The sequence below is a fragment of the Colobus angolensis genome, unplaced genomic scaffold, assembly GCF_000951035.1.
Source record: "Colobus angolensis palliatus isolate OR3802 unplaced genomic scaffold, Cang.pa_1.0 Scaffold38, whole genome shotgun sequence".
NCBI lineage: Eukaryota > Metazoa > Chordata > Mammalia > Primates > Cercopithecidae > Colobus > Colobus angolensis.
In genome coordinates this window covers 3,487,875-3,506,718 of record NW_012117154.1, presented here as the reverse complement: position 1 = coordinate 3,506,718, position 18,844 = coordinate 3,487,875, and the positions used below count along the sequence as shown (strand labels likewise).

Genomic DNA, 18,844 nt, shown 5'->3' with positions numbered 1-18,844 from the left:
AATGATCAGGAATGTAGTTCAGTAAGATGAATAGTTACAGAGCTAAATCTACAGAAATCAGTAGTTCTTTGAGATAATAGCAAAACCTACTAGAGAATGCTTTGGAAAAACATCCTGCTTACAAGGGCTACAAAACCCATGAAACACTTAGAAATAGAACAAAAAGAAATGTGCAAGACCTATATGAAGAAAACTATAAAACCACCAAACGTCACAAAATGCTATAAAAACAATAATATAAAGACGTCAATTCTTCCCTACTGTGCTCCAGTTTATTTATAAATCTAATATAATTCTGCCTGCCCATGGTGTTCTGTTCTTTTCTTGGGTGTCTTGGATGTTCTATTCTTGGATGTCTATGAAACCTGAATAATTCTCTCTTTTTTTAGCTAGTATGAGTGGGCTTCTATTCATTGCTACCAAATGACTAACTCAACCTGGGCTACCTCTTCATCTCTCATGGGCTCGTGTACCTTGAGTCTCAAATCCTCTCCTTCTTTCTGCACCTGTCTCCACATGAGCTTTTGCAGCTCCTTGCAAAAAAAAAAAAAAAGTTTTTTAAACCTTTTTTGCAGCTTTTACCTGTCACAACACCAACCTTGTCCCAACTCAACATCTCCTTCATCTCAACTGACTCAGCTCCCATGATGGTTAATTCAGAATCACTAAAGAAATATTCAGACAGGCTGAGCCCACACCTTGAGTCAGGTGCCCACCACTGATCCAACTGGCTGTAGCCAAGGGAAACTGAGTCTCGTGGCTTCAGTTAAGTGAGGTGTTGTGTGTTGCATGTTGATAAGGGAAGCCATGGTTGACTCTTTACCACATGGGTTTATCAATAATGATAGCTTACATTTATTGGACACCTACACTGAGCCAGACACTCATGCATTTTGCCTCATTCTAAATTCCTAACACTTTGCCAACCACCTTACCACAGAGATTTTATCATCACTTTGCTGTTAAAGAAACTGGCTACTTGAGGTAGGTAACTTCTCTGTGTCACTTGACTGACCTGTAAGTCAAAGACGGATCCAGTTTCAAGTCTCAAATACTTGGGTTCTTGCCTCCTGGCCTCCCCAAGTTCAGAGAGCAGAGTCACATCCCCCAGGCTGAAGTGCACTGATAAATTCAGCCTCTGGCGGAGTTTGCAGTGAGCTGAGATCCAGCCACAGCACTCCAGCCTGGGCGGCAGAGCGAGACTCCGTCTCAAAAAAAAAAAAAAAAAAAAATTCAGCCTCCGGGACAGCAAAGCAATTCCTTCCCAAGGACTTTGTCCACTTCACCAGCCACCACCCTTATTTACCCAGGAACTCCTCTCAGCCTTCAGTTCTCTGCCAAGTGTGGCTGTACCTGGAGAAGACTTGAGAGATTGACTCTCCATGCTCTGCCTTGCTGTGCCCCTCCTTCTGTTCCAGCATCTGCTTATCCTCGTTCCTTCCCCACCAGCCTAACAGCACCTTGACAAGGACTGTCCTGCTTTGCAGTCACTGCACCAAGTCCACACCCACAGCAGGAGTTGGATATACATGGCTGAAGGGACATTGAATTAGTGACACTCCAAATTGCTGGCACCCCGTAGCACCTGAGGAGTTTCCTTCCTTTACCCTAAATAAATACTGCAGCCCATGGTAAGGAAAAGGTGCTCCCTAGCCTGCAGCCACAATCCCTCGTCCTTCTTCTGGTTTTATGAGACCATAGACTCAACATACCCAGTTCCTATGCTGAGGGGGGGCGCATTTGGAATCTTCCCCATGCTGTTAGCTGAAGCTCTTGACCCTCATGAATCTACCTGGGAAGTGAACAGTTAAATTCATCCCTATGGCTCAAAGGAAATCAGTTATACCCCTGTCCTGTGGTGGGAACAAGAGAGGCACATCACAGTCTTTGAGGGACCTCTCCAAATTTCACGTCTCTCACCCCACTTTCATCCTTCTTCCCCCAGTGGGCCATTGTTACTGAAAGAATATTCCCAGTCCTTTGGGGACATAGGGAAGAACCACTCCATTGGAATTTTCTGCTCTGCATGGAGAGTCCCCTGTAAAGAAAGCATCCTCATTATAAGCCAGATTAGCTTCCAGAGGGGTCAGCCTTCGGTGAGCACCAGCCAGAGTGCAGCCAGTATAGACAGCGTCCCTGCTTCCTGTGTGTGAAATATTCAGAGGATGGGGGTGCTTGAAGTATAAGGTGTGGTGAAATTGATCCAAAATTTGTAAGTGTTTGTTTTGTTCCTGGCTTACTTTACATTGGTAGCTTAAGGGAATGCGAAAGAAGACTACATCAAGACTCATCTGATTTCTTTGGCATTCGTACCCCTGCTGTCTCAGGAAGCTTTTCCTGGAGTGTCCCCTCAGCCTGCATTCCTCTTTTCAGTAGGGACCCCAACATCAGGAGTCCCTCAGAGCCCTCACTGGTTGTCAAGGCCAAAGTGATCCTATTTAGCTCTCTGATGATTGGAAATTGATCAGAGTCTATGAGTTTTCCCTGTCTCTAACAACCACAGGGAATTATCTGGCAGGAGAGATTTCCTTACACAAGAAAATATGCACATTTTCAGAGGGATTTTTGAGACAGTAAATCACCCAAGCATGCCAGTGTTTCTCGACCTGTGCCCTCCCGACAATAAATGGGGCCCTGCCGCAGGAACAGCGGCACGTCCACCTGCAGTCAGTGCCCTACCCATGCCTCACTCACCATCCCTTACATCCACACACCCATGCACACACATGGCATCATCCCTTGCCCGTTTTCCCATTATTCTTCATGCTCCACCTTGACCCTTCGTTAAGGAGCTGGCAAAGGAAAGACATGCAATGTCCCACAGTATACAAGAGCAGTCATGGAGCACCTCAAGCATCTCAGGAAGTTGAAGATGAGATTTGACTTACACATCACGTTATCATGTGGAAAAGTTCAAACAAAAACCACAAGTGCCTCCCAAGGCGGGTACCCACCCAACCAACTGGTTCCCGAATCAGTGATGGCGAGGTCCTCTCCATGTGATGGACCTCTCCTCAGTGCCTACAAAACCACTTTGGGATTTGCAGAACAGTTTACCTGCAAGGTTTGCAGGGGGAGAAGATGGAGTGGAAGAGAAGCCTGACAGCTTCTCTAAATTACAGGTTGTAATAAACAACCCTACCAGGTGGCAAATCACAGCATGGAAGAAGTTGGGGAGTCTGGAGAAGGTGCCAGTACCCTGGAGTCACACAGGTGCAAAGTACTGCAGGTAAGCCACAGAATGGCCTGTAACAGGCTAGGGTGTCCCCTTTGGAGATCTGAAATGGGTCTGCTGAGTAAATCTGGGGACGCTCCAAACACATACGCATCACCTTCTCCCATTTTACTCTCCTGAATCAGTCATAATTCCCCAGGGAAACTTCTGAGTCTTCGGCACCCGAGGATGCAGGGCTGTATTCCCATGATAAGAAGAAAATATATCGCCATCGCCAGCCAGAACTTAGGACTCTCCAAATGAGGCAGGCATGGCTGAAAATGGATCTCTCGCTCTCAGCAAAAAAGCTCCTAACGGAAGACAACGTGTTACGTCTCTGACTCCTAAAAGGAGGAAATAGACACCTGGCTCACAGTCATCTCTAACATCGGGTAAAATAAAGAGACAGAGAAAGGCAGACACTTGAATTCACTCATCTTAACTTCATTTTATTACAACATCAAGGAAAATAGTTGCAGGAGGAATGAAAATGGAGAGAAACATAGAGATTAAGCTACTCACAATTCCATTGTCTATACCTTCCTACAAGGGTATAAATATCACAGGTTTCTGTACATGCATTGGAGGTTTGCTGTGCGTGTGTGGATGACTTCTCTCTAGGGTGTTGTTCTTTTAATTTCTTGACAGGTAATGGTTGAGTTTGGTGTTTTCAGGTGGAATAGGAGGGGGCTCTCCCGCTAGGACTGAGACCCAGCCTTCTTCTTCTGGAATTTTCTGAACTGAGACTGAATGGCCACCGCTGCACGTTCTGTCTCGGGTGCATCCATGTCAATGTCAAATTCTTCTTGGACTTTCTTCTGTCCATCTGCAGCAAGACAAACACAAACAGAAGGCAGTCACTGAGCTGAAAATAGGAAAGCAGACAGCTCCACTAGATAAGTGAAGCCAGGGAGTCCACCTTGGAGCACACACAGGGGCTTGACTTATACCCCAGGACAAGAGCTCATTTGCAAAGTAAAATCCAGTGGACTGTTTTGACAGAGCTCAGAATCTACCACCTGAGCAGGACAATAAAACTCAAGGACACAGTCTCAACACTTCCTGTACTTTCCGCACATGATTTTCTGTTCTCAACGGCCATCTTGATATATGGTTTTAATATTGGCTGTGCTGTTACTTTCACCTGCTATCTCACATAGGTACCATTTAAATATTGCTGAGACATTGGTCCAGTGGTAGCCGATATTCACAACTACTGAGTTAGCAAAGTCGTACACTGAGTTTCCATGTGTAATTCTGTGTGTCATTCTCAGGGAAGATTTGCTTGTTGCAATCAGGGCTTCCATTTTTATCATCGTCAAGATGGGATGACACCATTTGACCTTCATAGTTAGACTGAACTTTCACAAAGCTTACATTCTTGTTCCTATGAGGTAGGCTTGGCAAACGGCTTGCTACGGTGGAGGGATTTCACCAATTCACACGGTGACAGGATATAAAGCAGGGGGTGGAGGAGGGAGCAAAGGCTTGGGCCTCTGTGCTGTGTACCTTACTATAGCACAGGGCCAGTGCAGCCAAGAAGGAAAAACAAATAAATCAATAAAATTCTTCAGTCGTGGAAGGTCAATGTCTTTCAAAGGCCTCTAGTCTGATCAGACCCGGCGCGTTCAGGGTGGTATGGCCGTAGAGTGTATAGTGTATGCTGTTTGGGTGATGGGTGCATCAAAATCTTACAAATAACCACTGAAAAACTTACGCATGTAAGCAAACACCACCTGCTCCCCAAACACCTATGGAAATAAAAAACTAAAATAAAATAATAAATGCCCATAGTCTAATGAAGAGTAGACATCAGATTCATCAAGGCATCCTTTTCCCTTTCCTTTCTTTTTTAAATACAGGCATGAGGGTCCCATCCCAGACTCCAGGCTTCCTCCTTGCCCAGCCACAGTGGGAAGGGTATTCCTAGGAGCAAGATTGATGTTGAGAAATCCATGTCCCTGCGGGGAGGCCAGACATCTACACTTTTTAAAAAGGCTCTCAGGTGTAGCCAGAATTGAGATCCAAGGACAAAGGAGGCCTTGGAGTTACCTCGAGCCAGAACTGGGGACAGAACTCACCTCTCCTGGGACCTGGGCCAAGAGCCTCGCTGCCACCCTGGGCTTGTACCTAGAGCAGAGGAGGCCAACCCTGTGAGGAGCACAACCAGCTTGGAGATGGGAGAACTGGGGGCATTCTGAGGCAGAGGAAAAGCCCTAGCCAGGGAGCAGGGCACGGGCTCTATTCCTGACTGTCTCCAGGCAGCCTGAGTGCATCATCCACTACCTTGTTTAGGGACTTTGCATAATAATGCTCAGGCACCAGCTCTGTCGGAGAGGGTGGAGGCAGCTGGGGTTCCTTGAGGATTTCAGGTAAGGCCTGCCTATTCTCCTGCTTGCGATAGATAGATAGATAGATAGATAGATAGATAGATAGATAGATAGATAGATAGATAGATAGATAGATAGATAGAGATAGATAGATAGAAGATAGATGATTGAGAGAGAGAGAGAGAGATAGACAGATGGATGGACGGAGATAGATGGATCAATAGGTGGATGGATGGATAGATACTTAGATACATACATACATATATATATATAAGTAGATGATATAGAAGATGATAGACAGAAAGATAGATAGATATAGAAGATGATAGATAGATAGATAGATAGATGATAGATAGATAGATAGACCAACAGATGAACATAGATAGATAGATGGATAGATAGGTGAATGGATGGATACTTAATACATGCATACATATATACATAAGTAGATGATACCTACATACATACATACATACATACATACATACAAACATAAGTAGATGATAGATAGATACAGATAGACAGGTAATAGATAGATGAGAATCAGCACTTATTTCAGACGCATCTGGTTGGGTAACATTTCCTCTGCAGATCCGTAAGCAGCCTCCTTTCAATTTTCCTAGCACCTAAGCAGCTTCTACCTGGAGCCCTTCAATCATACCCTCACCTAACAGGAGGGAACGTCAACTCTGGCTTTGGAAGCCTTGTAGGACTGATGGAGCCATGACCCAAATCAGAGAACTGTTGTTTTCTATTTCAAACTTGCTGCCAATGCTCATAAAAGCAGAGATGTTGACTGCACCAATGTTTTGGAATATTTCAGAGGCAGGGGAGGGGGGCGCTTAATCCACGACAGCCCAAATGATTGAGAGACAAGTGGAACTGTTTCTCACACTCCAGGTAGCTATTCACATTGTCTTCTACATTGCCAGGGCCCTTTCTTTGGAGAATCATAAGGGGTAGGATCACTGGGAGAAGTAAAAGTTTCCTGTGGCTCAAGTAGATGCTTTAAAAGTGGTTAATTAATGTTATCACATGAGCCTGGAACTGGTAATGTTATCACATGAGCCTGGAACTGGAGAGCAAGTGTCTAGCAAACCCAAAATGCAAATGGCTCCAGTGTTTGTGCTGATGGCAATAAACCCTTTAGGACCAATAACATCCTTGGTTAGGTAGCATCTACAGCACTAGGAATTGTCATTTTTCATAAGATGGTTTATAGTCCCAAATCTTCCTACTCCCAGAGGAATCCTTGCATCGACTGTACAGTGAGTGCAAAGGGGAAAAATTCACTCCAATTCCAAGGAGGAGGGGAAGTTACTCTTTCAAATTTAAAATGTTGCTGCAATCTAAAGTTTTAAAAGGGCCTGATTCATCTTTTCTCTTTTATAATAATGGAAGAAAGCGGCAATATTATTTTTTGACAAATGACAAATGAAGACTCTGAAAATTATGTATATTAAGGAAATGCATAATGAAACAGTGAGGACAGGTCACAAAAATCAATTTTTTTTTGTTTGTTTTTTTTTGAGACGGAGTCTGGCTCTGCCGCCCAGGCTGGAGTGCAGTGGCCCGATCTCAGCTCACTGCAAACTCCGCCTCCCAGGTTCACGCCATTCTCCTGCCTCAGCCTCCCGAGTTGCTGGGACTACAGGCGCCCGCCACCTCGCCCGGCTAGTTTTTTGTATTTTTTTTAGTAGAGACAGGGTTTCACCGTGTTCGCCAGGATGGTCTCGATCTCCTGACCTCGTGATCCGCCCGTCTCAGCCTCCCAAAGTGCTGGGATTACAGGTGTGAGCCACCGCGCCCGGCCACAAAAATCAATTTTGCACTTACATCTTACACTAATATCTCAGCCAAAAGTGATCGACTGATTCCTCTTTTGAAAAATATTACATTGTTTAATGAAGAAACCACTGACATTTAAGGAATCGCTACTTTCTGTGTATACTTCAGATAGGCCAGTCCTGGGGGTGGGTCAGATGTCGTTAGAGAAGTGACAGGAGCTCCTTCCACTGAGCCAGCCAGGAGTGTGTAAGGAAGAGAACGGGCACCCGACTGCAGTGGAGAAGGCACAACCAATTAGACTCGGTGGCACAGGGTTCAATACAAATGGCCTGTGGCCCTGGAAGTCAGGAAAGTGCAGTTCTAAATACCCCAGATTCAGAAGACACGAGGGTGGGGGAGGAGTGTAAGGCAAGGGACCACAGCCAGGCCCAGAACCACTCTTCAGGGCCTTGGAGCCTGCCAGGGTTCCCCAAGAATGACTGCAGTGATAGTGACAAGACCACAGGAGCACAGTGGCCCTGTAAGGAGCCTCCCCAGCCCCGTCACTCCCGGGCAGAGGTGGGGACCCACTGCCAGCACAGGGGGCCCTTTCTACTGCTGACACCACAGGGAAGCCCTCGGCCACGCCTGCTGTGGAGACTGCAGAGCCCTAGGAGAGGACATTCTCCAAATATGCGCCCTAGGAGCACGCCACACCCCCAAGCCTGCATTGCAGTTCTTTATGATGCAATCGCTACCCGTTACTTTACTTCTCTCTTCCCTTCCCTGGTTTGTCCTCTGTCTCCCACACTAGAGTGTGAGCTCTGTGAGCCCAGGGACTTTGTCTGCCTTGCTCCAACAGCTTACATAGGACCCAGCACACAGTAGGTGTTAATTAAAAACTGTTGATTGCAAGTGAGTCCATTCATTAACATGCTAGGCAACTGTCAAATGCATACGTTTATCTGGAGGACTAACTGAGCATGATACCCTCCTTGGTAACCATTTAACTTCAGTTTGTGAGGCGAGTCCTTGTCCTCACTCCCTGCAGCATTGTCATGGAGGAGTGTCTCAATGGGCCTCTAAGGAGGGCGTGTGGCTGGGAGCCGTCCTGGTAAAGCCACTGTCTGACCAGCCAGAGGGGCACAGCCCACAGGTGGCATCGTAAGGAAGATGGAAAACCTGGCACCTGAGAATGATGTCAGGAAGCACTGCTGTTTCATGGGGAAAGTCTTGGGAAATGCTCAAGGCCGGATGGAGAGAAGAGGGGCGCAGGCGTCCAAGGGAAGATGGCACATAGCGAAAGAGGAAGGCACAGGTGTGCCCTCATGCCCCTGGGCCAGTGCCTGTGGCCCCGGAGGAGCCTGTGGGGACCCAGCAAAGCCAGAGAAGCTCCAGGCGGGTTTTTAAGCACCTCCTTGCCTAGAACAGAGCCTGCCACCAACGCCTGGCCAGGGAATAAACAAAACCTGCGGCCAGGTATGGTGGCTCATGCCAGTAATCCCAGCATATTCGGAGGCTGAGGTGAGAGTTCGAGACCAGCCTGGGCACCATATGGAGACACCGTTTCTATAAAAAGTTAAAAATTAGCCAGAAGTGGTGGCAGCTAATTTTTACACAGGGTTGAGCATAGTCCCAGCTACTCGGGAGACTGAGGCGGGAGGATCACTAGAGCCTGGGAGGTGGAGGCTACAGTGAACTATGATTGCACCATTGCACTCCAGCCTGGGCAACAGAGTGAGACCTGTCTCAAATAACAACAAAAACAAAAACAAAAAACACAGGCCTCGTGTCCCAGCAGCCAAAGCCCTCATTCTCCTTGGGGATGAGAGGCTGCCTCTCTCCTCACACTTAGATACTCCCCGCATGGAGTGAGGCACCCTGCAGAAGCAGGGCTGTGGAGTCTGGGGAAAATCTGAAGTTGGGAATTGCTTCTGACTGCTCTGTGACTCTGGAAAAGGTTCTTAGCTTCTCTGGTGCTCAGTTTTCTCATCTAGAAAACAAAAGCCTGTGCTACCTGGCTCCCAGCATTAGGTTTATGTTCAGATCAACACTCGAGTGTACCTTAAAGAACAGGCCACACTGTACTTGGCATGCATGGCATGGCCAGAGCTGCAAAGGCCAGGGGATGTGGGCTCCCCAGCCTCAGGGTGTCTGTGTCTGCTCAGTGGTGTGATTCATGGATCTCTCAGGCCCTAACCCAGGGAGGAAGAGGGCACTTTCCATCATGGCCGCCCACATGGCCATCGTGGTCAGCTGTTTGCTGGGCTTGTTGCAAGATGGCCCCAGCTCAGAAATACAAGACAGAAAGAATATCCTTAAAATTTGTTCGGCCGTGCGCGGTGGCTCACTCCTGTAATCCCAGCACTTTGGAAGGCTGAGGCGGGCGGATCACAAGATCAGGAGATCAAGACCATCCTGGCTAATATGGTGAAACCCTGTCTCTACTAAAAATACAAGTAATTAGCCAGGCGTGGTGGCAGGTGCCTGTAGTCCCAGCTACTCGGGAGACTGCAGCAGGAGAATGGCGTGAACCCAGGCGGCGGAGCTTGCAGTGAGCTGAGATCACGCCACTGCACTCCAGCCTGGGCAACAGAGCAAGACTCCGTCTCAAAAAAGAATTTGTTCAAGAGAGACCTCCCTCTGCTGACCGATCCAGTCCACAATTCACAAGTCAAGTCACTGTAAAGCTTGGACAATGCAGAAGGACATTCTCCTTAGCTACGAGGACACGAACCATGCCCTTCTAGTGGCCTAGAAGCCTTTTGCAGAGATTCTGTGTCCAGGTGGGAGCAGGGCATCTAAATGAGTGGTATGGACGAAACGAATGCCATTGTCATGTCCAGATTGCAGTACAATCATCTCCGTCATATTTCCACTTGCTCCTTCACACAGATGTCTGAAGGCTTAGGTCTGGACTGGGTGGCCTCCTTCTGACATTTGCACGTAGGATTCTGCCGCCTGTATTGGAACATCACTTTGGCCACACCCAGTCTCAATGGTGGCTTTTCAGCCTGAGCAAGCAGCAGGTTAGACTAAATCACATTTGGCCTGAGGATGCCTCCATACTCCGATCCTCAAATAAAAACTACAATCTTACTTAGTACAAAAACTAACTAGAAGCCTAACTCAGGAGTACTGTACAGGTGCGCTCTGGTCAACAAATAGTGGGGTCTCCAGCAACCACAGCAGCCCATTTTCAGTCAATCACAGGTGGACAACTTACTCCAACAGGGCAAAATGCTGCTCTGTAACCAGTTCAACTGCCTCGGTGCCTCCTGTCTGCTTTCTGCCTATGAAAGCTGCCTAACCACGTGGCAGGCTGGAGTTCTGAGAACCTGTTCTGGGTCAGAGAGGCACCTAATTCTAGAATCATTCTTTCGTTTAACTCCACTAAATTTGACTTGTCCACGGCTTTTCCTTTTAAGAAGTATTTCACCAAAATACCTTGTAAGCTGTCCAGGGCTTCACAGTTGTCATTGCTTGTATTTGCCTCAGGTCCTGGAATTCCACCTTTTCCCACTCTGCACAGACATTGTGAAATTCTCAAGCTGATTACAGAATAGTCAAGAGGATATTCATGCCAATTAGGAGATTTGATGTAAGAGAACAGCAATTCCAACTCCACTAGAAGGTGAGGGGAAACCCGACTTCTTGATCATTATAGCTCAAAAAAACGGCCCCATGATTCAACGTCCTGTGTACCTGGAGGACCATTATTCCTCACAAGCCCTTCAGACTTCAGCCCAGTCCATCACCTGCAAGATCTCACCTCAAAGGAAGTGACAATCAAAATCTATCAGGCTGGGCAGTTACATGAACTGCTACATTATGTAGCTACCTGTCCTTTACCTGTCTACCTGTCACATCACCCTTTCTCAACAAAGAGTGTAGCTGCAAAATGGCTCCAAGCAATGAGGCTTTTCCCTCTGAGCAGAAACCTCATTAAACCACCAGGATCTGACACAGAACTCTGCCAACTGTCATTGAATAATGAAGAAATGATGCTCCCTGAGGCTTGGAACGTCCCCTGATTCAGTTCTGCCACAACCTCCACTAGGAAGCAAAACAGTCCTATTCAAGTTTAAATACTGCCTTTTCCCCACAGAAACTGAATAGGAGGCGGCCTCTGCAATTATATGTTTTATTATGTCATAAGAGAAAGCTCAGGTAGCCCTTCTTAAAGATGGAATGGCAATAAAAACCACTCCTTATTGAGCATTAAATAGATCCTCCCTCATATACTCAAGTAGATTTTCTTTTACAGATCATTTGATGGGCAAATGTAAAATAGAGAATCATAAATATAAAGGTTAGGAACTATTACACTAACAGTTGAAGACAATCCCAAATGAATATTATGAGTCTCTGGGCCAGGCACGGTCACTCACACCTGTAATCCCAGCACTTTGGGAAGCTGAGGCAGGAGGGTCACTTGAGCCCAGGAGTTTGAGACCAGCCTGGGCAACATGACGAGATCCTGTCTCTATTTTTTTAAGTCTCTGGTATTGTCATGAAAATCCAAAGAACAGAAAAATGTTTTGATAAACTAGAATTCCACTTGCATTTATCTATTCTGATAAAACAGAGTTTGGTACTGCAGCAGAGGTTCTCACATCAGCCCCATAGTCCATCAGCAGATACTTGTCGAGAAGAGTATTAGTTTGCTCAGGCTGCCATAACAAAATACCAGAGACTAGATGGCTTCACCAACAGGAATTTATTTTCCCACCATTCTGGAGGCCAGAAGTTGGAGATGAAGGTGTTGGTAGGTGTGGTTTATCCTGAGGCCTCTCTCCATGGCTTGCAGATGGCCACCTTTTGGCTGTGTCCTCACCACATGAGGACATTAATTTAACATTAATCAATCAACCATCTCTTTAACCATCTCCAAATGCAGTTACACTCTGGCGTACTGGAGGTTAGAGCTTCCACAAATTAATTTGGGTGGGGAGATAACATGATTCTGCCTATAACAGCACCTGACCTAATTGCGGGGCTTCATAGGTTTTAAAGTAGCTTTACATTATAAAGAATCTATATTTATGATTCTCTATTTTACATAGAGAATTTGGGCTTCTGTAGTCTGTAGTTTGGACTTACGTAGTCATTTATGAGAGCTGCAGGGAAACATTCATCATCCTCATTCTAGGAGGGTCTTGTTTAAGATCACATTGTGAAGACTGGCCAAGCCTGACTTGGGATCCGGGTCTTGTTCCAAATCGTGTTTTCATTCTATGGTGTTACACTACTTCATCTCCTTAGATGTAGACCAAGTTGACAGACTTCTTTATGGACCAGTTAATATAGCTCTGGGGGAAAAGCATCTCTTGGATGGTCCAAGTCTAAACACATAATACAGTTAACCAGCTTGCAAAATCTGCTGGTTTACCAGGCAGTCTGGGGGAACCATAGCAAAATCATGCGTTCGGCGAGTGGTCTGAGAGAGCCATCCCTGTCCCAGGGGCTGGGAGAGAACAGAGAACAAACTTACTCCCCTCCTTCCCCAGGAAAACAAATGGAAAGGTAAATGCACAACTCAGTAATAGAATTTCAGAGACTCAAAGAGCAAAGCAGGCCGCTGGCGAGTGTGAGGTAAGGTTGTCAGGTGGGGCTTCTGCCAAGGAGTCATCCTGGGAGGGGCACAGCCCCACAGTGACGCCAACCAAGATGGGGGCGACAGCCAGGGCTCCTCACGGATAGTGGGAAATAGCACTTCCAGAAAAATGGTCTTCATCTGTGCGTTCACAATCTAAGTGGCAGGCTTCAAATAATTAACATAAATGCCTAGGAAATTAACGAACATGAAAATTCACCTAGGGCATGACAGAGCTATTCATGGATCCTGCAACAGTCCCAGAAAGGATAAAAAGTTTGAAACACAGCACAATTCAAAAATATTTTAACCCCGAAACTTGGGAAAGGAAACCCTCAAATCTATTTGTTTCCCAGTTGACAATGATGAAAGATCATTTCTCACGTCATCATGGTAACGTCATTGGAGGAACCATCAATAAGTCACGACAGCAGCTTTTACTTTTAACACACGGACACACACACATACAACACACCACACACCACACACACACATCCACACCCATCACACAGTCACACACCACACACACACACACACAAACACACCAAACACATCACACATATCATACCACATATACAAACACACCACACACTGCACACACACACCATACACATACCACACACACACATCACACATCACACATCAAATACACACCACACAAACACACACACCACACACCATACCCCACACACTCACACCACACCAAACACATAGCACACACACAACACACACACCACACACAAACATACCACACACACACCAACCACACATATCGTATCACACAAACACACCACACATAAACACACACCACACACATCATGCCACATCACACATCAAACACACTATACCACAGACACCACACACAAACATCCCACACACAGGCCAAACACATACACACATCACACAAACACACCCTACACACACACACCCCACACACACACCACACACAAACCAACACACACACCTTACTCCACATGCACGCACTCATACACGAACACACCTCACCACACACACTTCTACACAAACACAACTCTCACCACACACACTCATATACACCACACACACACACTACACACACAAAACACACAAACATACCACACACACACAAATACATCACATTACACACACACATACCACAAATACACATTACACACATCACACTATACACACATACACACCACACACACACACCACACACATACACACATTAGACCACACACATCACACCACACACACACTCATACACACCAAACAGGTAAATGCTTTAATTCACATATTTATCACTCTTCATATTTTAAGACTGATTTGATAGCAACAAATGACCTCTTAATGCCTAATCCTGTAGATCAGAAATTTGTGCCCAAGCGGTAAATTGGGATGTAATAGTCCCGAGTAGGAGTCTGCCTTCATTAGGAGTCGCAGCACATAGCGTACTATAAAGGACCTAAATTTTAGCACACTATAAAGAAATAAGTCATTCAACTTAAGTATGCCTTGCAATTGGGGTATTTTAATGCCAAGGTTCTTAGAATGTCCTATCTTCTTTCAAAGTATGATATTAACTTTGGAAGAATTAATATCTGTCAGCTGTGTTGCCCTTGATATAATTAAGCTAACTGATGCAGAGTTCTGTGCTGCTGAGGCCCTCTTAGCTGGGATCCCCTCCCCCACACCAAGGCCACTTGGCCAAGGAGAAGGAGTGGGGATTCCTTCCTAAGGACCCCAAACCCATGCCCTGGAGGCAGAGAAAGCCAAAGAGACAGGTAACAAAGCAAGTAAGGATTGGAATTTTATCCTTTACACCTCACATTGGATCAAGATATACTCAGAGAATAAGGTGTCTAGTGTTAGAGAAAAGGTCAATTCCTCCAGAGGAAAAAAAATTGTAACAATAAGTTTATACCCGTGGTACCTAATAATGCTGGCATACAGCATCACACTTTATGAAATGTCAGTTTAACAAAAGACCATAAGCTCTTTAAAAAGCTGGGAACAAAGCATGCAGAGAGCCACTGTGTCCTTCTGCCTGACTTCCTGAGTTGCAGTCCCTCTGCAGCTTGGGTCATGTGAGATTCCAACAAGCCAGCCCCACAGCCCAGAGCCACTTCTCGCTCCTGCCTGCTGGCTCCGTATTTATGAACGGGGGCTGCTGATGCGGAGAATTGCAATTTTCCAGGTCTGTGCTAAGAGGCAGAGATTAATAAGCAAGTTCAGGCATTAACAGGCCCAGGCAAGGGGACTTTCTGCATCTATTGTATTTCCCAAATCAAATAAAAACACAATTCTCATTTCTTCTAGCTTTCCATTTGCCAAGTTAGTGCCATCTTTGGTACTTAAAGCTTTTTTCCAAGACCGAACTTAAAGCTTTTTCCAAGAGCGAACAATTCTCCTTTGTCCTAAAATAGAAGTATTCTGAAACCCACAGTCTTCGATTGTTCAAATCAAGTTCTGATTAATGCAAAGCCTAACTTGGGAGCCAAAAGTAAGAGTTTACTGTGAGCTCCTCTCAGTCATCTATTTCCCATTATTCTGTTTCTTGGGCTTCCATCCAGAAGCACCCTGGCTTATATAAAATGCCCTCTGCGGTACTAGATAATCAAATGAGCACAGATCCATGAGTATCGATTGCACAGAATGAGGACTAATGAGATCAGATCTTCCTCCAAATTTATTAAGCGAGGAAGAGCACAAAAAAGAAGGTATAATCACCACTGAAGAAATACTAATTTTTCTGTTGAAAAGGCAAAATTTATTCCTACTTGTATGAATTGCTTAGGCTGTCACGACAAAGTATCATACACGGTGTCACTTAAGCAACAGAAATTTATGTCCTCACATCCAGGAGGCTGGAGTCCAAGATTAAGATGTTGGCAGACCAAGTTCCTCCTAAGACCTCTCTCCTGGCTTGCAGGTGGCGTCCCTCTGTGTCCTCACAGGAGGATCCTTTTGTGAGTGTCTGTGTCCTCATCTCTTCTTCTTATAGGGACAGCAGACAGACTGGATGAGGGCCCAGCCTGAGGACCTCACTTCAATTGAATTACCTCTGTAAAGACCCTATCTCCAAATAAGGTCACATTCTGAGATCACAGAGATTAGGGCTTTGACACTTGAATTTGATAGGGAGGGAGTACACAATTCCACCCAGAACCACTAGCCAAATGCCTACATTTTCAAGAAAAAAATTAAGACAATCGGTGAGGTATAATGAGAAACAGCTTGACTAGGGGTAGCTTGAATTCAAGTCATGACTCTTGACTGCGGTCAGATTTGCCTTCCTGAGGTTCAAATCCTTGCCCAAGCTAGTTTTTCTCCGGAAAGCATGTGCAGGGACACAGTTTGTAAGGAGTAGAGGGCCATCCCAATGCAGGGGTGCATTGCCCAAGATGGCAGCTGGCAGCCAGGCTTGCCCAATGCACCCTCCTTCCAGCTTCTCCATCTACCACCGGGCTGAGAAACTGGAGGAAATCATTCCCAGATGTCTCAGGGGTGGAAGTTTGCTGCGCAGGTTAGGGTTGGCCAGGCAGGTGCACTAGAAGGATCTGAGAGGCAGAAGTGAGCACTAGGGGGCAGTCAACCACAAGAAGATCCCGACTTCTGGCAAACCCTGAGGCGGAGGCACTGGGTTTATCTTGGGCAGCTGTGAGGACATCCCAGGGTCCTTTGTCTGGTGGCACATGCCAGGCAACATTAGGAGCAGTCGAGCGTCTGCTAGAAAGATCTGTCGTGTAGCTAAATATCTTCCATATGAATTGTTTCTGGCTGGACACCATCTAGGCTGAGCTCTCTGCCTCCCAGAAATTTTTTTTTCTTTAACTTTCATTTTAAGTTCCGGGGTACATGTGCAGGATGTACAGTTTCTTACATAGGTAAACATGTGCCATGGCGATTTGCTTCACAGATCAACCCGTCGCCTAGGTATTAAAGCCCAGCATCCATTAGCTACTCTTCCTGATGCTTCCCTCCCAATAAGCCCCAGTGTGTGTTGTTCTCCCCCATGCATTCATGTGTTCTCATCATTCAGCTCCCACTTATAAGTGAGAACATGTGGTGTTTCATTTTCTGTTCCTGTGTTAGTTTGCTGAGGATAATGGCTTCCAGCTCCATTCATGAACCTGCAAAGGACATGATCTCATTCCTTTTTTAGAGCTGCATAGTATTCCATGATGTATATGTACCATATCTTCTTTATCTAGTCTATTCTTGATGGTCATTTAGGTTGATTCCATGTCTCTGCTATTGTGAATAGTGCTGCAATGAACGTACCCATGCTTGTGTCTTTATAACAGAATGATTTATATCCCTTTGGGTATATACCCAATAATGGAATTGCTGGGTCAAATGGTATTTCTGCTTCTAGATCTTTGAGGAATCACCACACTGTCTTCCACAATTGTTGAACAATGGTTGAACTAAGACATACATAGATTCAAAACAAAGGGATGGAGGAAAATTTACCAAGCCAGAAATTATTAAATGTCCTGTAATAAAAGCCCTTTCTTCCAAATCCAACGAGAGTAGGTTCTGTTGTCTGCACCACCACCTCCTATAGCCATAACCAGTTACACTGGGGCCAGGGGAAGAGAGAAAAGTATATCAAGAAAAGGGGTAATCTTGTGCTTTTAGAGATCAGATTGCAAGATTTTAGTTTATTTACGTAGAAAATACTTTAATATTTACTCGAGAATAACTTGAAGGAAAGTAGGTAAATGAGAACTCTTTCGGGAGTGGCAATAACATACCAAATGCTTTCTTCCTCTCTGAGCACACGGGAAGAATTGAAATTCCTTCCCAGGAATCAGCAGCCAGCTGCCCTAACAGCAAACCACAGAGAAGCCACAGTTTGCCCTTTTTCACACTCTGACTAGGAAAACTTGAAAAAAAGAAAAAAAATCTCTTCAGGCTGATTGGAGGGATAGAGGACAAATTAGTCATCAGACAATTCAGATAACCCCTCTGTGCAAGCTAACCAGCTTGTAAGTACCCAGTAGACTCCAGGAGCAGAAAGGGGTTGTGGCTGAGTCTGTTCATTGCCTTTGTTTATCCCCTTTTCTTAGTTATAAAACCCCTGATCTGGGGCTGAGCACGTCGTTATCCAGAAAACAGTTTCCAGCCTCCTTACTGTTGGATGTGGCCCTGCAACCAGGATTTGATCAATATGACGTAAGTGGAAAAAAGAAACCTTACAATAAAATTGACAGACACCCCTTGCCCATTTTTTCCCCTCTGTTCCTATCTGTTTTCTATTGGCTGAAAGGTAGGTGCAACGGCTGGTGCTCACGCAGCCATATTCAACCATAAGTTAGAAGTCTTACGCCAAATATGGCCAAACAGTAACAGATGCTTGATGCTCCTTGAAACTACACAGACTGCCCTTGACCATCTACCTCCAGCCTCTTTCTATATGAGAGAGAAATAACCTTCTCTATTGTTTAAGCAGTTTTTATCTTGGGGTTTCAGCTTCTTTTAAATGAACCTCATCTTCTACACATATGTGATAATCAGTGTATAATTCATCAGGAAACATTTTATTTCAAGTTAATAATGGAAGTTCACATATATTTTACTGTGCATTGGATGGGTTCATTTCCTTCCCTGAACTGCACATTTTGTCTTTTGCTTACATGCATTCATTCAGTTTCTGAAATGGGTGGTCATTTCTTCATAGCATGTAACGCTTTAAAAACCCCAGAGACTTTTTTTTGCAGAAATTCTTCCTTTATATGCAGTAACCTTTGGCAACATTCCCTCTGAGGCTTCCCTGCTTCATGTTATTTTTTTTTTTCTCCTTGTGGGACATTTGCTTCTCCCTCCACACCCTTCCCTTTGCAGTTGCTGAAACTGCATAGTTTTTCAAGTGCCTGAGAACACAGGAAATTGATGTAAGCAGGTCCTGCTCCAGGGAAGGTGACCTCCCTAGTCAGGTTTCAGGCCGCTCCC

General features: G+C 45.4%; 1 protein-coding gene across 1 annotated transcript in view; it reads right to left on the bottom strand.

Annotated features, from left to right (window-relative positions):
- Positions 1–3,637: 3,637 nt before the first annotated feature.
- The window catches only part of PCP4 (Purkinje cell protein 4), a 62,238-nt gene continuing 47,031 nt past the window's right edge, over positions 3,638–18,844 (bottom strand). The window contains exon 3 of the mRNA XM_011954053.1: positions 3,638–4,040. Within this exon, the coding sequence (XP_011809443.1) occupies positions 3,913–4,040 (128 nt within the window). The 3' untranslated portion in view covers positions 3,638–3,912. The remainder of the gene's footprint in view (positions 4,041–18,844) is intronic.